The following is a 17145-nucleotide window of genomic DNA, read 5'->3' on the forward strand; positions in this document are numbered from 1 at the left end:
TCCTTTTCGTTCAAATTTGATTTTTGTTATGTATTCATTGTTTATATGTTTTATTTGTTTTTATTTTGAATGAAATAAAAAAAGGAAAAAAAATCACTGAGTGAATTGCCAGTTCTAGAGAAAGCATCAGACCAGCCTTCTTTAGCATATCTCTTTATCAAAGATTTTGACACGTTGTCAAAACCTTTTTGCGCCTACAAAGCTGAGACAGCAAACAGTTCTTGCAGAACAAAGCTGATATTGTTCAACTCCTTAAGAGTTATTCCTGAGACGCAAGCTGATTCCAACCAGGCCCCCACAATGCAGCTCTGAAATTGAGTCAAACAGCTAGGTTGCTACCTCCGTCAGCTTAGCTCCCACCTCCGCATTAGCTTTGGGTTAGCTTTAGGTTAGCTTGTAGCTAGTTCGACCGGGTGTCATCAGTTGATCCCAGCCTTACAGCCCCACCCTCAGCTCCACCTCTCTTCCCTTTTGTGGAATTGTCTGGGCTTGACGGAACCTGTGACACGGTCAAAATGGCGGGGGTGGCCACCTCCCATTTTAGCAGAAAAACTTGTTATTAGAGTCTATGGAAACCCATTGTCCATATATTTATGTCGATGATTCCAACCTGTATTGCCTGGTGACATCTTTTGGACTGGAGAAGTCGGTGCTTACGGTCTATCTACCGGACCTGGGTGCCCCGAGGTCATCCGACCTCTCTGACCTCCAGATCCATGACGAGGGTCATCAAAAGGGTGAGGTAGAACACAGAGAGATTGTGTCTGAATGTGCTTCTGAAGATAACACCATAGTTTAGAGAAAACCAAATTATTTTTCATCCAGAGACATCGCTTTCCGAGATTCGGAAGTTCTGACTAACACCACATTTACACAGGTTCCTACATCACCTTTAGCTCCATCCATTCACAGTAAATGCTTAGTTCACTTGTCGTGTTTTAATTGTTTCTAAAATAAATTCTTACAATTATAAACCTGACTTTTCTGAATCAAAACAAAGTGTGTATAATTACTTAATAAAGCAAAAATCCTAGAATCTTCTGATATTTACAATAATGATCAAGCAAGGTCATATTGTACATTTATACAGAATATCAAATAAACATTTGCCTCTGCAACACAGTAATTCACCAGAAGAGATCAAATATGTGAGAGAGATGCCACAATGACTAACAGTGACTGCTATAGGTGCTTCAAGGACCTTCAAAATAAAGTTTCAGACCTTCAAATGTAGCTTTGACCTGCGTAAAGTCTATATTTGTTGCTATAAATATAACTTGCTGGTGAAGTTGTCCTTAAGAAGAAAATTGCAATGCTGAATAAGTTTTTTTGTACTATAAAAAAGTAAAGTAATAATGGCAGGGTCGTTTTGACATTGCACAAAGTAAACATCTTTAAATTACTCCCAGAATGAGGCAGAATGAGGTCTCTTAGATTCTTTTTCTAAACCCTCTTTCTTTAGAAAGCTGACCGGCATGAAGAAAAACAAATCTCACTCTTGCCAAGACTATTTTATTGTTCTGAATGAAACACAATATTTAATTGTGGCTACATGGAATATACAAAAAGATGAATTTTGTCCCTGTGAGACAGACTCACTCCTTTGTCACAGAATCAGTAAATGAGCAGATTGAAAAGGCTGATAGAGTTAAAAGAGAAAGTTTTATCAGATTTACTCTGCAAAAACAATTGGTCCTCAAATTAATAGTTTAGGTATTTTTTTATATTAAGCAAATTAAAATATTGTCAAAACTATAGCCTAGAACTGAAATGTCATGACAAGATGTAGTTTGCTGATTGTATGTAATTTAATAGTTTTAGAGTAAAGTTTAAAGTATGGACTAGGTTTGCAAATCAGCATCTAGAAAACCTCTGCACTAAATGGTTGCATTGCCCTTACATGTAACATCGTCTTTTGTGCTGTCCTTGTACAAAAAGCCCAAACTAAACTAAGAAAGGGATTTAATTGCTTCGACATGCTAAATTTTGGACACTTATGCAGCGGCTTTTATAGGGATACTGAGAAGTTCCTTTAATCTTTCAAAATAAGAGTCTCACCCCGGGTTTCCACGGGAGCCGTCAGCAGCACGTTACTGCAGCAGCACGTCTTGCTCGCGTAAACTGCTGCTTGGCCCTTCCCACGAGACGCGAAGCAGCAGGGGAGCAGCTGTCACCGACAGAGCACGAAGTCACACGAGTGACTTCATCAGTAAACACAACAACAAGCAGGAGAAAATTACAACATGGTTTGTGTTTTATGTTCTGTCCGTTTTATAATCGCCAATACGGACCTGAAACACAAAGGAGACCGGTTGCTAGGTGATAACTTCTCACGGGGACGCACAATTAGTAACATTTTTTAAAGTAAAGCAACCGGAAGGCAGCACGTTCTTTATTCTGAAAATCTCTGTAGCTTCTCTCCGTTTCCGCGTCCGATTTCCTGTCTTTCCTTCCCCAAAAATGTCTAACTTGACCCGTTTCAGAGGCGTCGCGCGTAGAAAATAGAACCGGCGCGTAAAGGCCGCGACATGCTGCTCCTGAGACGCGGCCGACTCGCGCTGCTGACGGCTGCCGACGGCTCCAGTGGAAAAGGTTCTGTTGACCACAGCGGTTCCTATCAGCAGCTATGACGTGCTGCTGCAGTAACGTGCTGCTGACGGCTCCCGTGGAAAGCCGGGGTCAAACATACCTGAAAACATGTAACGTTTATCAAAAAAGTCTGAGTTTTATCAAACGACTTTACTAACAAACAATTTTCATAAGCTTTAAAGGGCAAGTCAACCCCTACCAGAGTCTAACTCCATCTTCACAGAGGGATACAATCAGGGGAACAGGTGACAGGTGTGAGGAGTGAGGCCTAGAGGGAGGACAGGTGAAATCAATTAACTAAATGTGAAGGGAAAACAACATAACCTATAAAAACAACTAAACTAATGGTTCGCTGGAGTTTTTGACAATTAAAATTGCTCCCACATATTGAAAGTTAAACACATCTCTTTTAACAACGGTAGTTTCTGCTTCAGCCCTCTCCCCCCTCCCCCTGCGCAGCGGCCGCAAACTCACTGATGCGCCCGCAGCCTCTCAGAGTTCCTGCTGCTCTAAACATTAAAATAATTATTTCATTTTCTGTTCCTCACTTCTGATTACCTTCAATGGTGTCTGTTTGTTGCAACCACCAGGTACAAAAACTAACTTGTTTTTATTTGACTATTTTTCTGTCCTGTCTGTTTATTATCTTCCTGCATCTCCTCTCAATCCTAAAGAAAAACTGCTACCTGGGTTCATATATATTCACCTTATGAGTTACCTTTGAACTGCAGTTCTAAAAGAACTACCGACCGCAGAAACAGCGGAGTGCGGCTGCTCGCCGGCCACATCAGTTAGGTGCGTCACCGAGGACAAAACGGGTGATGCGCCCCGATCCACAGCAGTGAAAAGCATCAGCCACAAATAAAAGAGTAAAATACAGAAAATATAAAAGGAAATGAGCCAACATAAACGATCGCGTGTTAAATTAGTTTTTGAGGTGGCGACACCTGATTTGATAATGTTACTGTGGCCGTGCTCAGGAAGCAGATGTGTGGAGCGCGTCAACAATCAGAGCTTTGCATGCACAAGCTGGTTAAGTTTAGGATGGGGGTGAGGGGAAGGTTAAATTGCAAGAGGGTAAACGTCACAATTTGGTTAAATGTCCGTTTTACGGCGGGTGTCAGTACCGACGCTCTGGCACAGCGCGTTGCCTCCCGACGCGCAGGAGCTTGTCACCTGCTGACAGCAGGCTGCTGTCTTTTCCGAGGGCTGCATCTTGCCGGTCATTATCACGTGACAGCGACTAGTCGATGACAGGCATAAAAAGTCACTATAGAGCGGTGAAGTCGACTAATGACTAGTTCATACAACCCCTGCTACTGCTCCCCAGTGTTCTGCAGCATAATCAGCACGTTCTCTTTGGACTTGATACCAAATTTTCGCCTCCTCTTCGTCTCCGCACAGTTAAAGTTACCCTCGCGGTCTATCACTGGCAAATCAAAAGTGAGACGGATATGACACAACCGCCCCCCGTACTTGCTTGTTACCACATTCCACCCGGCCACAATAAAAAGCCGGCCATTATTCACCTCCGCCGACTCCGACACCGGCAGTTAATTAAATACAGGCCAATATTAGAGGATTTACGGTAATTAACAAGTGGGGAAGGACACAAACACTAAGGGGAACTAATAAAATGAATAGCTGAACCCATAGAAAATAAAACTACAGAGGGGTGACTAGGGGAGACCTGAGAAGCTGGGAAACACCAGGAGACACATGAGGAGAACGCAGAGGACAAACAGGAGGGGGCTGGAGACCAAGGGGACACAGAACATGACATTCTTTGTTTGTGACTCTTATGGTGAGGGATTAAACACACTCCATGGGTTTTTTTTTGTTTATAGGGCTTTAAAATGCCTCGTTTCCTGTGAACACATTTTTACTTGACATTTTCCACTTCATCACTTACTCTTTTTTTCGTTAGCATGGCACTGATCCCCCTAGTTCTAAATGAATATAAACTAGAGCCCAACAGATTGTTACATTTTATGCTCAAAGCAGAAAACAAGCAAAAAGCAGGGACCGTGACTAAGTTGTGAAGCAGATCATCAAATGCAACTCTTTTTCTTGGGGTTCACTTAGTGGCCTGTTTTCTGATAAATGTTGACATCAGCTGAGGAGGTGTTGAGGAAATCTCTGCTGTTATTGACGGCCAAGGCACCGCTGCCATTCACATCAAGCCCCATGAGCTTCTTTTCATTTTTATAGCGGATGCCAAATAGACTGCAGATGTTGTTCAGCAGGAGGTCGACAACCTCTTCCTCTTCAGACGGCTGGCGAGAAAAGAAAGATTCAAAGTGACTGTCAGGAGAATAAATAACACTGGAGCTGCCAACGCCAGAGCACAAACGAACTGAAGAGCTCATTTGATAGTTCACTCCAATTTATTGGTAATGGCTTTGGTTTTTAAGGCAATGTGGAAAAACCGACTGTTGAAATCCTGCTTCAGAATGACTCGTTTTGCTTTTAGATTATGCTCACAGATAATTAGGGCAAGTATGAGATACAATATTCATGATCAAATCTGACCAGCTGAACCAGCTGCTCTGACACCCCTGTGTAAATGGCTAATTGTGATTTTTCTACCTGGTCAATAAGGCCACAAATGAACAGAACTGTGGGCTTTCAATGGGAGACAAGTTGTTTCCATCCCCACGGGTAGTTCATCAAACGTGATTTGAGAAAGTTTTAAATTTTAAAAGTCATAAAGACCCCGAAAGGCCGAAACAAGCATTGATAATGTGCTTAAGAAAAAATAAACATAGCAGAAAATCACAGTTTTTATATTAATGCTGAGTTAGAAAAAGATTCATCCTCTTAAGAAATGTTTTTAGCCTTCAGTGTTGCAGCCTGTAGGGAAATCGGTTGTGGTTTAGGCTCTGCTTGATGCAGCTTCTGCACATTTCATGCTGCTGACCCAAGACTGTGTTCTTTATTGATCTTCCTGTTCTCCTGTGTGCATCACCAATGAACCCCAATAGTTGTTAGAAATGATAAATGCACTGGCAGCATAATGCTGTTGGAACAAACCAAATAGCTTTTGTTGGTCTTGTTGTAGTTTGAGGTATTTTATTTGTTGTTTCTTTAGCTTGAGTTGGGGAAAAAACTTGTTTTCTCATCTGTGGTGCAGGGAAAGAGAGAAGAAAGAGATTGGTTGGAGTTTGATTAAAAGATTTACTCTTTTCTGTCTTATAGAAAAATCTAATTTACAAACAAAAAGCTAACAAAACAACAATTAAAAATCAAATCTTGGTGTGAAATTCAAAGGGCCAGCCTCTAACTCTTCCAGAGCTGTTCCCAGGACAGCTGTGGCATTCAAGCTCTTCACTGAGGTCTAGTCCACACGTAGCCGTTTTTTTAAACGAATATCCGCCCCTCCAAAAACTTGCATCCACACCACCTCGTTTAAAAAAAAAACTCTGTCCACACGTACCCGGATAAATACGTTGTTAAGGACATGCCAGACCTGTAGGCGGCAGTACTTCCCCCGTTCTTAACCTCGTCCTTCGTCTGTGGTCTTCCGCAAGGAGCAGTAATTCCGCTTGCAACAACAAAAAAGCAAAAAGCGCTTGGACAATTGACAAAGTGAGCGCAGCTCTGAGGGCTTCCATGCTGTCGGCTAGTGTAAACACAGGTCGCACACGTGATGTCAGCATTTTTTGTCGCGGAAAGTGACGTTGCGGACCTTAAAACTCCGGTTTTGTCTGTCCACACGCAGACACCCAAAACGGAGAAAACGCAGATCTTCACTTTGGCCGGAGTTTTTAAAAAGATCCGTTTTCGTGTGAAAAAACTCTGTTTTCGTGTGGATGACAGGCCAAAACGTAGAAAAATATCTACGTTTTGGCAGATCCCCGGCTACGTGTGGACAGGGCCTGAGTCTTTGGTCCGCAACAGAAGGTCTCCCTTTGGGAAATGTCCCAAACTTGGTCTTTGGAAAGAGTCCAGAAGGCATCTGTTATGGCTATCAGTCTGGCCAGTGGGATCCAGGAGCCAGGATCACCCAGCCCCGGTGATCAGCCTGACACCGCCCCTCCTCCTCCTCTCTTCCAGGCTGCTGAGGAGCACAGCTGAGCCGATTCTTGCTGATTACCAACACCTGGATAAAAAGGCTGTGCCTTCAGCAATCTGGGAGGCAGCAGTGCAGGGGTTCTGCTGTCCTCCAGGTCTCGTTGTGGTTTAACCCCTTTGTTTCGATGAGATTTAACTTTACAGTTTTAACTCTTAGTGATGAGCTTTTTAAGGTTAAAGCTCTTGGATGATCCAGTGGGATCTTGTGATGTTTGTGTTAAAGGTTAACTTTGTTTGTTGCAATTTTATTGACTTTTACAATAAGTTTTAACCAGGTGTTTTAATGTTGATAATTCATCTTGTGATGTTAACCTTTTTCAGAGTTTTTTTTTGATAGTTTTGCATTATCTTTAAAATGCTAGCCATCAGTTTGCTCATTTTTAGAACCTTTTATTACAAATAAAACTATTTTAAATTCCACTGTCACATTTCTTATGTTACCCCCTCCTTCACATTTTAACAACACATGTCGGGGACGTAACAGCATCCTTACCAGAAGTCCAAACCACTTGCTTTGGCTCCTTTTGACGAGGAGGAACAACGACTCTATTCTCAGCTTCTCAACCTTTATCTGAGGGGGAGATCAGCCACTCTGCAGAGGAAGCTAATTTCTGCCGCCTGTGTAGATCTTACAGCTCATGAACACAGGTGAGAGAAGAAAGTTTGCCCAATTGGTACATCTTCAGCCACACCTCTTAGCTAACTCATTGGTACTTTGTAAATAATCTCCCGCTCCATTTTACCATCAGTTGTAAGATACTTAAGCTCCTCTGCAAGGGCCAGATGCTCCTTCCCTAAATGGAGTAAGCAATGGATGCAGTTTGGACCTTCCCAAACAGGAGACTGTTTATTTCTCATCAAGAAATTCAGCAAGCTACCTCAACTGGCTGTGGAAGATCAGCGGATCTAGTCCAAGCGTCTTCCAAATTACCAGATACCCTGTGGAGAAAACTCATTTTGGCCACTTGTATCGCTACCCAAAGCTCGTGATCATAGATGCCTTCCAGCTCAGCTCTCTCTTCACCGCAGCAGACGATACAATGCCCATCACACTTTAGAGGTTTCTTTTAGCTTCAAGTTGGAGATCATGGTCCAGTAAATCCAAAGGGTCCACATAATATGCAGCAGACACCTGATCCTTAGGCCACCTAAACAGATCCCCTCAACACCTTGGCGGCACCTAGAAATTCTGTCCATAAAAGTTATGAACAGAATCGATGACAAAGGACAGCCTTGGCAGAGTCCAACTCTCACCGGAAATGAGCCCAACTTACAGCCAGCAATGTGGACCAAGCTCAGGCTTTGGGACTTAAGCCCAGATAAAGGTGCATGGTAACCCAAACTCCAGGAGTAACCCCCTAGAGTACTCAAGTGGCATGGTCAAACACCTTCTCCAAATCTAAAAAACAAATGTACACTGGTTGAGCTAACACCCATGCACCCTCTAGGATATGGAGCTGCTACAGTGTTCCACGGCCAGGACAACAACTGGTTCCACTGTCTAGCGGACCTTCCTCTCCAGAACCCCTGAATAGACTTTACCAGGGAGGCTCAAGAGTTTGATCTCCCTAGTACGAACGCACTCAGAAAGTCCTTTTTTTTTTTTTACTTTATGACAAACTAAACCTTTTAATTCCTCACATGCTTTTGTAGCAATTTGCTGTTTTATTAAAGTCTTTGCTCAAAATGACAGGAGGATTATGTTTATATAATAAAAAGTTCATTAGAAAATTATTAAAGAGTCACATCCGGAGTTTTATTTAAGATGCTTTAACATTTTAAAAGAAAAATGTCAAAGGAAGATTAATTAGATGCACAAAATAAAAAGTCGTTTGTTCAAAGATCACTTTTTCCATAAAACAGACTTTTGGATTAAATGTGTATGTAGTTTAGTACTTTGGGTAGCTGAAGCAAAAACATTTAAAGGGCATCACTTGGCAGAGATAAATTCTACCTGACAGATTAGTGAACATAATCTGTAAAAACTCATTATTTCACGACAAAGTCTCGTCTTTCTGAGTCTAACTTGAAAGCTGCCGCAGTTTCAGTGTTAAAAAGACTCAAATCAATCAGGCATATTACATCCACCTGTTAGCAACTAATGAGATTCTGTTTTGACATTAAAACAACTCTGACCATGTAGGAAGAGGAGAAAACACATGAAGAGGTGTCGTGAAACGTCTTTCATTCAGAGATTAGCAGGAAGCCATTAACGGTCAGTAAGACGGTGGATGATTCAGCTTGTTTATCATCGAATCCAATCAGGTTTTATTTTGGAGGCTGAATGTTTGTTGTGCTATTTTAATTCCTCCTGACAACTTTGGAAAATGCAAGAATGCTTTTTCTGATTAATTTGTTTTTACAAGATGAGCAGCATTACTGTCAGTAGTCATAAACTTGTGGCTGATCGACGAATGAACCCCAGAAACACCTTTGTGTCACCTTTGATTACAAGTGTATTGGTTTAATTCCACATCAGCCTGTCATTAAGCTCTGTTTGGGATTTTCTGCAAGTGAAAGAGAAAGATAAAATAATTGTGGATCATTTATTTTTGGTGCAAATCCAGTGAAAATAAAATTAAATGTCAGATTTTGCTATTTACATGTAAATGTTTAATATAGAAACATCACGAAAGGGACACTTTTACTTGTAATGTGCTGCTAAACTTTATTAATCTATGCTGATTTACTCTCCACAGGTGGAATATTGACATCATGGATATAAAAAAAAAAATCCTTCAGATTTTGGTGAAAAGTTTTTAGATTATCAGTATTTAACCCTTAAACTTCCAGACCAAAAAAGGTTAAAAAGCAGCCTTTTCTACATTTTTATTCTTTTAAAACAATGAGAATTTGAGGATCAAGTAAATTACGAACTATATTTAAAGTATATATTATTGAGGTATTAATCTTTAACTTTTTATTCACACAACCCCATAATTTTCTGATTTTTCTTTTGTCTCTTAACTTTTTAGAGCTAAATCTAGTTCATGTTTCACAACAAAGATATAAATATGTGCTCTAAAAAACAGAACAGAGCTAAATGTCATTCAGGATGGCCAAAATGCAAAAACCTAATTACACAAATCTTAGCAAAGTGATTTCAGAGTGGACTTGGGTTTCTTTCTCTAAAGCAATTCCAGTATTTAGTTTGCTTAAAGAAAACTCTAACTGCATTATAACTTTATAACTGTAACCTTAAGTGACTCAGTAAAAAAACAAACAAACAAACAAAAAAATAACGAGGCTTTAAATTGTTCTGAGAAAAATACTTTCAAAGCTTTTTCATAGAAAACTAGACTTAAAACAATTCTGCATAATTATTGATCATATAAAGAACAGAATGGCAAATTACATCATAAATATTAAATCTGATGCCATGCAGAGGCAAATGAATAAAGATTTTCTCAAAGAAAACTCTTTCTTGCAATATAATAATTGAAAAATGTACCTTGTGTTGTTTTTGCTCCTCCTCCAGAGACACAAGAATGACCGCCACGAAGAGATTGAGCACCACAAACGTCAGGAGGATAGTACAGGAACCAAAGAGTAGTCCACCAATCAGATGGTCGTCATTCAGTACCTACAAATTAATACTGAAGCTTTTTTTAGTGTTCACTCAACATGGATTAAGCCCAAGGGGACAGGATAAGTTCTGGGCCAGAGGAAGAGCGAAAAAACTCACCTCATCAAAGTTGAAAATGCCGATTTGCAAACAGATGAGGGTCAGAAGAGCAGATGTGAAGGTTTTGTAGGAGGCGAGCTCCCAGCCATAGATGATGTTGCTCTGTGAAGTCACATGTACATCAGAGTCATACTTGTATTAAATCAGGGGAACTACTTTAGGTTTCATTGTATGAGCAGTTTGACTAAAGAGACCCAGTTCATTTTTTTCTGCTCATGGCGCTGTTATAAAGCTCTAATGGCCCCAAGGACTTCTAATTCTAATAGAAAAAGCATTTATTAGCAAACTTAACGGTCATTGCAAATGCAACAAAATGCTCACAGTGACGGCGTACGCCACCAGTATGATCGCAATGACCACGAGATTGAGGAAAATGTGGGTCGAAGCTCGTCGAAGGGCTGCTGTGATCAGGTTCATCTTGGGGTTTAGTCGGAGAAGATGCCACAGCTTGATGTTGGAGAGAAGGACCAGGAAGGCGATCGAGTACTGAAGCATGATGTCAGCTGTGGCAGTGTCGTAGAAACTGGCAAATCTACATTTAAAGAGTTGGTTAAAGGTCAGAAAAGATGTTTAATGGTCAGACACATAATTTCTGAGGTTCAGCCCTTACTGGTCTTTGTGGTTCTGGTAGTAGGCCAGGTCACGGTTTCCAAGGAGGGTCCTCTTGATAAAAAGAGCCACAGCGCTCCAGCTTAAGAGGATGATGCTGAGCTCCAGAAGGTTCCACTTGTTTTTAAAGTAACTCCAACGCTGCTGCTTCATCAGTTTCCCCTTTTTTGAGAAGAAAACAGCCTGATTTCTCAAATAGGAGGCAACAGGAGCATGACAACGTTTACAATTTTTAAACCACAAATAAAGATTTTGTTTTGAAACTAATTTAAAAATAAATTAAAACTTCTAATGTTTCTATATTTATTTATTCACACTGGTGTGCTTTTTCAGGTCTTGACAGTTCAGCAGCCAAAAGTTATAAAGAAAGGGTTGACAAAGAAAATCAAAGCTTTTAATTTATAAAAACATTACATGATGCAGTCTTCATTTAATATAAATAAATAACTCTGCATAATGTGCATCTACTGGCTAAACCTGTAATGAATGTCTAAGGGTGCACACGTATCCTCTTTACTAGGGATGTCCCGATCAGGTTTTTTTGCCCTCGAGTCCGAGTCATTTGATTTTGAGAATCTGCCGATACCTGGGGGATGGGTACCTTTGACATTTGAATCGATTCGGTACTAATTCCCTGTACCTAGGAATCGATACCGGTACTTAACGGTACCAATTTTTGATACTTTTGAGTGTTTATTATTTTAATTCTCTTTTATAATTAAATATTGACTCTCTAATATTTTGCTTTTACTGTATTATACCTTGTTCTTTTTTCTATTGTATTATGCTGCTGAGAGACCGCTGCTCGTCAAACACATTTCATTGCAATGTTGACCCTGTGCTAACTTGCATATGACAAATAAACTAAACTAAACTAAATATATATATTTCTCAATATATAACCATATTTGATAAATATCACGATAAATAACATACAACTGTTTGTATTTTAACATCGTCCTTGTAGTTTTATAAGCTGATAATTAAACTGAAGCTAACAGCTTTACTGTGAACTAAATTTACTGTGTATCTTCATTCCTTTTGCCGTCCTTTTTCTTTGATTTTTCCTACTGGGAAGTTAGAATTTCCGAGGAGAAAGCGAACGCACCATTAGCTGATAACAATGGTGGCAATGGAAGCTAACATATCAAGCTAACGTTATCTTAAACAGTTTATTTAGCTGCTGGAGCAGATTAAAACGATGATGCCTCACACTTAGATCGTTGTCGCTGGTTTCATCTTCACCCAATCACCCGTCGCATTTAGTAAAGTGAAGCCAAACTTTAGAGCGCGTTCATGCTCTTCTAGTCGGAAATTCGGACTTCCGAGGAGAAAGCGAATGCACCATTAGCGAAACGGAAGCTAACATATCAAGCTAACGTTATCTTAAACATTTTAATTACCTACCGGAGCAGATTAAGATGAGGATGTCTCACTTAGATCGTTGTCGCTGGTTTCATCATCACCCAGTTACCCATCACATTTAGTGAAGTGGACCCAAGCTTTAGCGTGCGTTCTTTCTACCCATGCTGCTCTGTTTACAACTGGCTCGCAGCGACCGACGACATAACGCTCTTGCGCATGCGCAGCTGTCTTGGCAAGTTCTCGTTGTGAAGGACGGGTACCGAAACGAGGCACCATTTGAAATGACGTGAATCTGTGCTCGGTTGGTACTATTGAATTCGGTCGGTACCTTAAAAAGTACCGAATTCGGTACCCATCCCTTGAGTCCCGATCTGATACTTTTGATACATTAAAAAAATATATAAGAAAAGGAAGAAACAGTTCCAGAATTTTTCTTATTTTTTATATTTTCATTTTTAACAACAGATCACTTCTGTGAGGTTAGCTTGAACAATCAAGTAATAAATAACATAAATTCTTCACTTTTGGACTTTATTACAAATATAAAAAGTCTAATATAAAAACAGATAGCACTTCAGCTTAAAATACCTGGCAGGGGTCTATTTGCCTCGGCCCCAAAAGCGCTTAGATACGTCCCTGGGCATGGGACGGAGTTTTGAAGATGATCTGAATTGTATCAACTATATAAATACTACATGCTGATGAATTATTGCTTTATGTGGGTACATACGTGTAGTGGGATCAATCTACCTACATTTTATTTTTTTAAGAACTTTGTTTTCTTGGTTTTTATTTTCCTATCTTCCTGTCCTGTCTGTCTCTGATCTTCCTGCGTCTCCCAGTCCTCCAGAAAATCTCTTGTCTGCTTCCTTCTTTTTCACCTCACAAGCAACTTTTTAACTAGCAGATCAAGTTGATCTATTGACCACAAAAAAAGCGGTGTGCGCCACGCTGCCCGGCTGCGCCAGTGACGAGCGGTGCAGCGCGAGCGCGTCCACACGTCATGCTCAAGTACAGACAGAACTTACAGCTAGAACATACCAGAGAGAAAATGATCGGACACGAACGACTGTGTGTTAATTATATGTATTTTTGGTGACGCCACTTAGAAACGTAGAAAATGTTACTGTGGCCGTGTGCAGAACGTAGCTGGAGTTTAGGGCTGCAGCTATCGAATATTTTTGTAATCGAGTACTCTATCGAATATTTTTTTCGATTAATCGAGTACTCTAATAAATTACCCTTTTGTATTTGTAAACCATTTTATCAAATAGCATGTTATAAAATATGAAAGACCTCTTAAAATGAGCAAGCTATTGCCAGTTATTCTTCAAGTTTTATTCAAAATTAGTTTTCAAAACTTCAGCACTTCAACTTTACTTCACAGTAAACAAATGGCTGTGCAAAAAATAAGTACACAACCTGAGCCGATTTTCCCCTCGTGCGAGAATCTGCTAGCCTGCAAGCCAGACAAAAACTAGGAGGATAACTGTTGAAGTAGCGCTGCGAGCGGCTGCGGCCCAAACAGAACCAGAACCGCTCACGGTGCATGCGCAAACAGCTCGCCGGCTGTTCCCTATTAACACACGTCCGTTTTAATTTCAACACTTTTTTCTCACACAATAACAAGGATTGTCGAGAAAGCATGTTTGCCGTGGTTTTGTCAAATTATACTGATCACAAAACATTTATTTACTTTCTTTCGTTTTCCTCGCATAAATACCCATGTCCTCCTGCAGCAATCCCGAAGGACAACAAACATCAATAACACAATAAAAAGTCCGACGTTTTGTGTAAAAACTGCTATTTTTAGCACATTTTAAGTCAGACGTGTTGCTACCAGACGTACGGTGTGAGCTGAAACTGAGTGCTACAAACGAAAAAGTCGCACAGTGTCCACAGAATATATAGAAATACAGGCTAAAATGCATTATCTTGTAGAGGCTCCGAGTCCGCTTGCAGAAGAGACATTTACAGGTGTTGCAGCACGGAGGATGTGGTGTTGTGGTAGGCTTAATCCATTTTACAGTATTTACACTGGAGTACGTTTTCCGCCTAACGACGTGAAAAATGGTCCCACATCTTGACATTTTCTGTCTTTTTCGCACTCCACCGGGGTCCATGTTGTCCGCCATGGCTTAAGAGAAAGTTAAGTTACATTCGCTACTCGCGTGTGCAGTCCAGTGGGCATGTGCGTCACTTATTTCAGTCCGGGTGAAACATGACCACGGGCGACTGCAAAGCCACGAATTAATTAAATATGAATTAAACGAATCCTCGAGGCAGAGAATTTGACTCGAGGATTTTTTGTACTCGAATTATTCGAGGTACTCGAGGAATCGTTTCAGCCCTACTGGAGTTCATGAATAATCAGCGGTCTGCCTGCCGCTCTCTGCATCTCTGCTCAAAAGAATCCCCGCAACTGTGAGTCCATATAATATGTATAATATAGGTAGAAACTGGATCTCTTTTGTGCTCCTTCTGGGTGTGTAAGTTAAGGGCATCCGGGGAGCCTGACAACCTTTAAGGAGAACCAAGTTGCTCTCCTGTTATTTGAACCCAGTATCCAGTCCGGATCGGGAAGTAAAGCCCGAGTCCTGATCGAGTCTGAAACCACGTGATCGGGCCGATTTACGATCATGTGATCGGATTGGGACATCCCTACTCTTTACCACATAATACACTATCTATATTTGATCCCATCTCTTTAACAGCTGTAAGGGGCTGTTAAGGACACAAAACAGGATCGTTATGTCACATTACTGTTAAATTATAGTTAATAGTGGAAGCCCATGAGCATAAAGCCTGCATTTGAGGGTGAAAAAAATCAAATCATTAGGTCATGAGACAGCGTAGAGATGCAAATAACTAATATTTCCCATGCAACAAAACTGAAAATGACAGATAATTAATGCTATTAAACCCAACAACATATTGTTATCCCTACATGACCTTTTGTAAGGTGACAGAAGTAAAGTTGACAATGAAATCTTATGTAAAGAGCATCGTTTCCATATTGCCAAGCCAGTCAATGTTTAAATTTAAATTGTGGCTAAAAGTTAAAACGACCGGGGAATTCCTTTTAGGACAAACCTGCAAAAAGCTGGTGAAGATTTCAAGACCCAGGAAAAAATACTTAAGTATTGGTTCTCATTAGATCTGCATGATGCAACATTTCAAACTGATGTTGCAAAATCTGAAGTTTTGAAAATGTTTGAATAATTTAAATGCTAGTGGAAACCAAACAACTTGGCAAACAATAAAAAACACCAAGATAGTCATAAATGTGTGCTTACCTGCTGGAACATGTAATAAAGGATGAAAAGCAAATAAAGGATCTCAGCAACCATGACGGAGAAGTAAAGGCCATCCATTGCCTGGTAAAGTCGAACAATCTGCAGCTCACTGTAGAGCCGGAAAGCTCCTGGGAGAGCAGATAACAGGATTAAATTCAAAAAAGGCAAGCATGTCATCAAGTTTTTCCACTTAATACAATAAATTAAGCTACGCATCCTGCAGCAGATCAACTTTCTCACCTACAGCAGCTGTTTCCATCAAGAATGTGACGATGCAGAACAGGTTCACATTTGCATTATAAACTGTGAACTCAGCAAAAACCGCCCTCGTGTACTCATCGAGCCATTTATTATTCCAAAGATAATCAAGTGTGCTGCAGACAAAGAACGCAAAATAAGAATTTAAAGCAACACTTAGAGTTTTTAACACTTTAAGCTATTACTTTCAAACTGGCTTCAGTGGTTCTTGAGCGACTTTGCATTGTACAGCACTCTGTAGCCCTCTTCTGGTCAGAAACTGCACTTAACTGTTTTGTGGTTCAGGTAGGAACACTAGTGGGAGGTTGCTACCTGCTTTATGGCAATTGCTGCTTGGTGTGCTGGTAGCAGGCTAGCAATTAGCTTTTTCAGCACGCTGACTGTCAATAAAAAGCACGAGTAGAAGAAGATCTTGGTTGTCTTTTTTGTTGGAATCATGGCGGTGCCTGGGATCTAAAAGTAAGCGAGTAATGGCAAAGTATTAAAACAAGAGGGAACCGCGGTGCAGTCTGCACTCACTTAAGTTGGCTGAAGGAGGCTATGATACACAGACTGATGGTGACCTGGCTTTGTTGCTACTGCAATTGTAAACAATGTTTTTTTGGTTTTGAACTTTTCACTTCATGTTGTAGGGTTGGGTAAATTGAATACTTTAGGAGCTCAATATATATATTAACTTTACTTGTGACCAATAAGCTGTGATACTCTTATCTAAATATAGAATATCACCCCGCCTGGTCTTTATTGTGTTTAATCAGAAGATTCTAGGATTCTTTGTTTATTAGGGGAGTGTACTTTGTTTTGATTCATCAAACAGTCAGGTTTGCAAAAGTAAGAATTAATTTTACAAACAATTAAAACTTGTCAAATTGGTTAACTATTATTTACTGTGAGTGGATGGAACTAAAGGTGATGTCTGGAACCTATGTGTGAATGCGATGTTGGTCAGAACTTCTGTATCTCGGAGAGCTGCGTTCTGGATGTTAAAGAGTTTGGTTTGCGTTAAGCTGTGAGGTTGATTGTTATCAAAAACCCTCATCAGACGCTATCTGTGTGTCTACATTACCCGTTTTCAGAGACCCTCTTGATGGATCCAAAAGTCAGAGAGGTCGGATGACCGCTGGCACCGGAGGGCTGTAGAATACTGTGGTACTGATCCTTTCAGTCCAGAGATGTCTCGGGTCATGACAGACGGAAGGAACCGAGCATCTGGATCTCTTAAGGAGTCTAAACAATATCAGCTTATTCTGCAGGAACTATTTTGTTGTA

At 40.5% G+C, this 17145-nt stretch overlaps 1 protein-coding gene across 2 annotated transcripts in view; it reads right to left on the reverse strand.

Moving 5' to 3' along the window:
- Positions 1-1495: 1495 nt before the first annotated feature.
- LOC107390174 (polycystin-1-like protein 2) overlaps positions 1496-17145 on the reverse strand; it is a 67102-nt gene continuing 51452 nt past the window's right edge. For both annotated transcript variants that reach the window (XM_015966739.3, XM_054747057.2), the window contains 7 exons: positions 15859-15992; positions 15619-15746; positions 10959-11119; positions 10670-10880; positions 10349-10450; positions 10115-10246; positions 1496-4865 (listed from right to left, as the gene is read on the reverse strand). In XM_015966739.3, coding sequence (XP_015822225.2) covers positions 4671-4865; positions 10115-10246; positions 10349-10450; positions 10670-10880; positions 10959-11119; positions 15619-15746; positions 15859-15992 — 1063 coding nt within the window. In that variant the 3' untranslated portion in view covers positions 1496-4670. The remainder of the gene's footprint in view (positions 4866-10114; positions 10247-10348; positions 10451-10669; positions 10881-10958; positions 11120-15618; positions 15747-15858; positions 15993-17145) is intronic.

This window comes from Nothobranchius furzeri, chromosome 14 (assembly GCF_043380555.1).
Source record: "Nothobranchius furzeri strain GRZ-AD chromosome 14, NfurGRZ-RIMD1, whole genome shotgun sequence".
Lineage (NCBI taxonomy): Eukaryota > Metazoa > Chordata > Actinopteri > Cyprinodontiformes > Nothobranchiidae > Nothobranchius > Nothobranchius furzeri.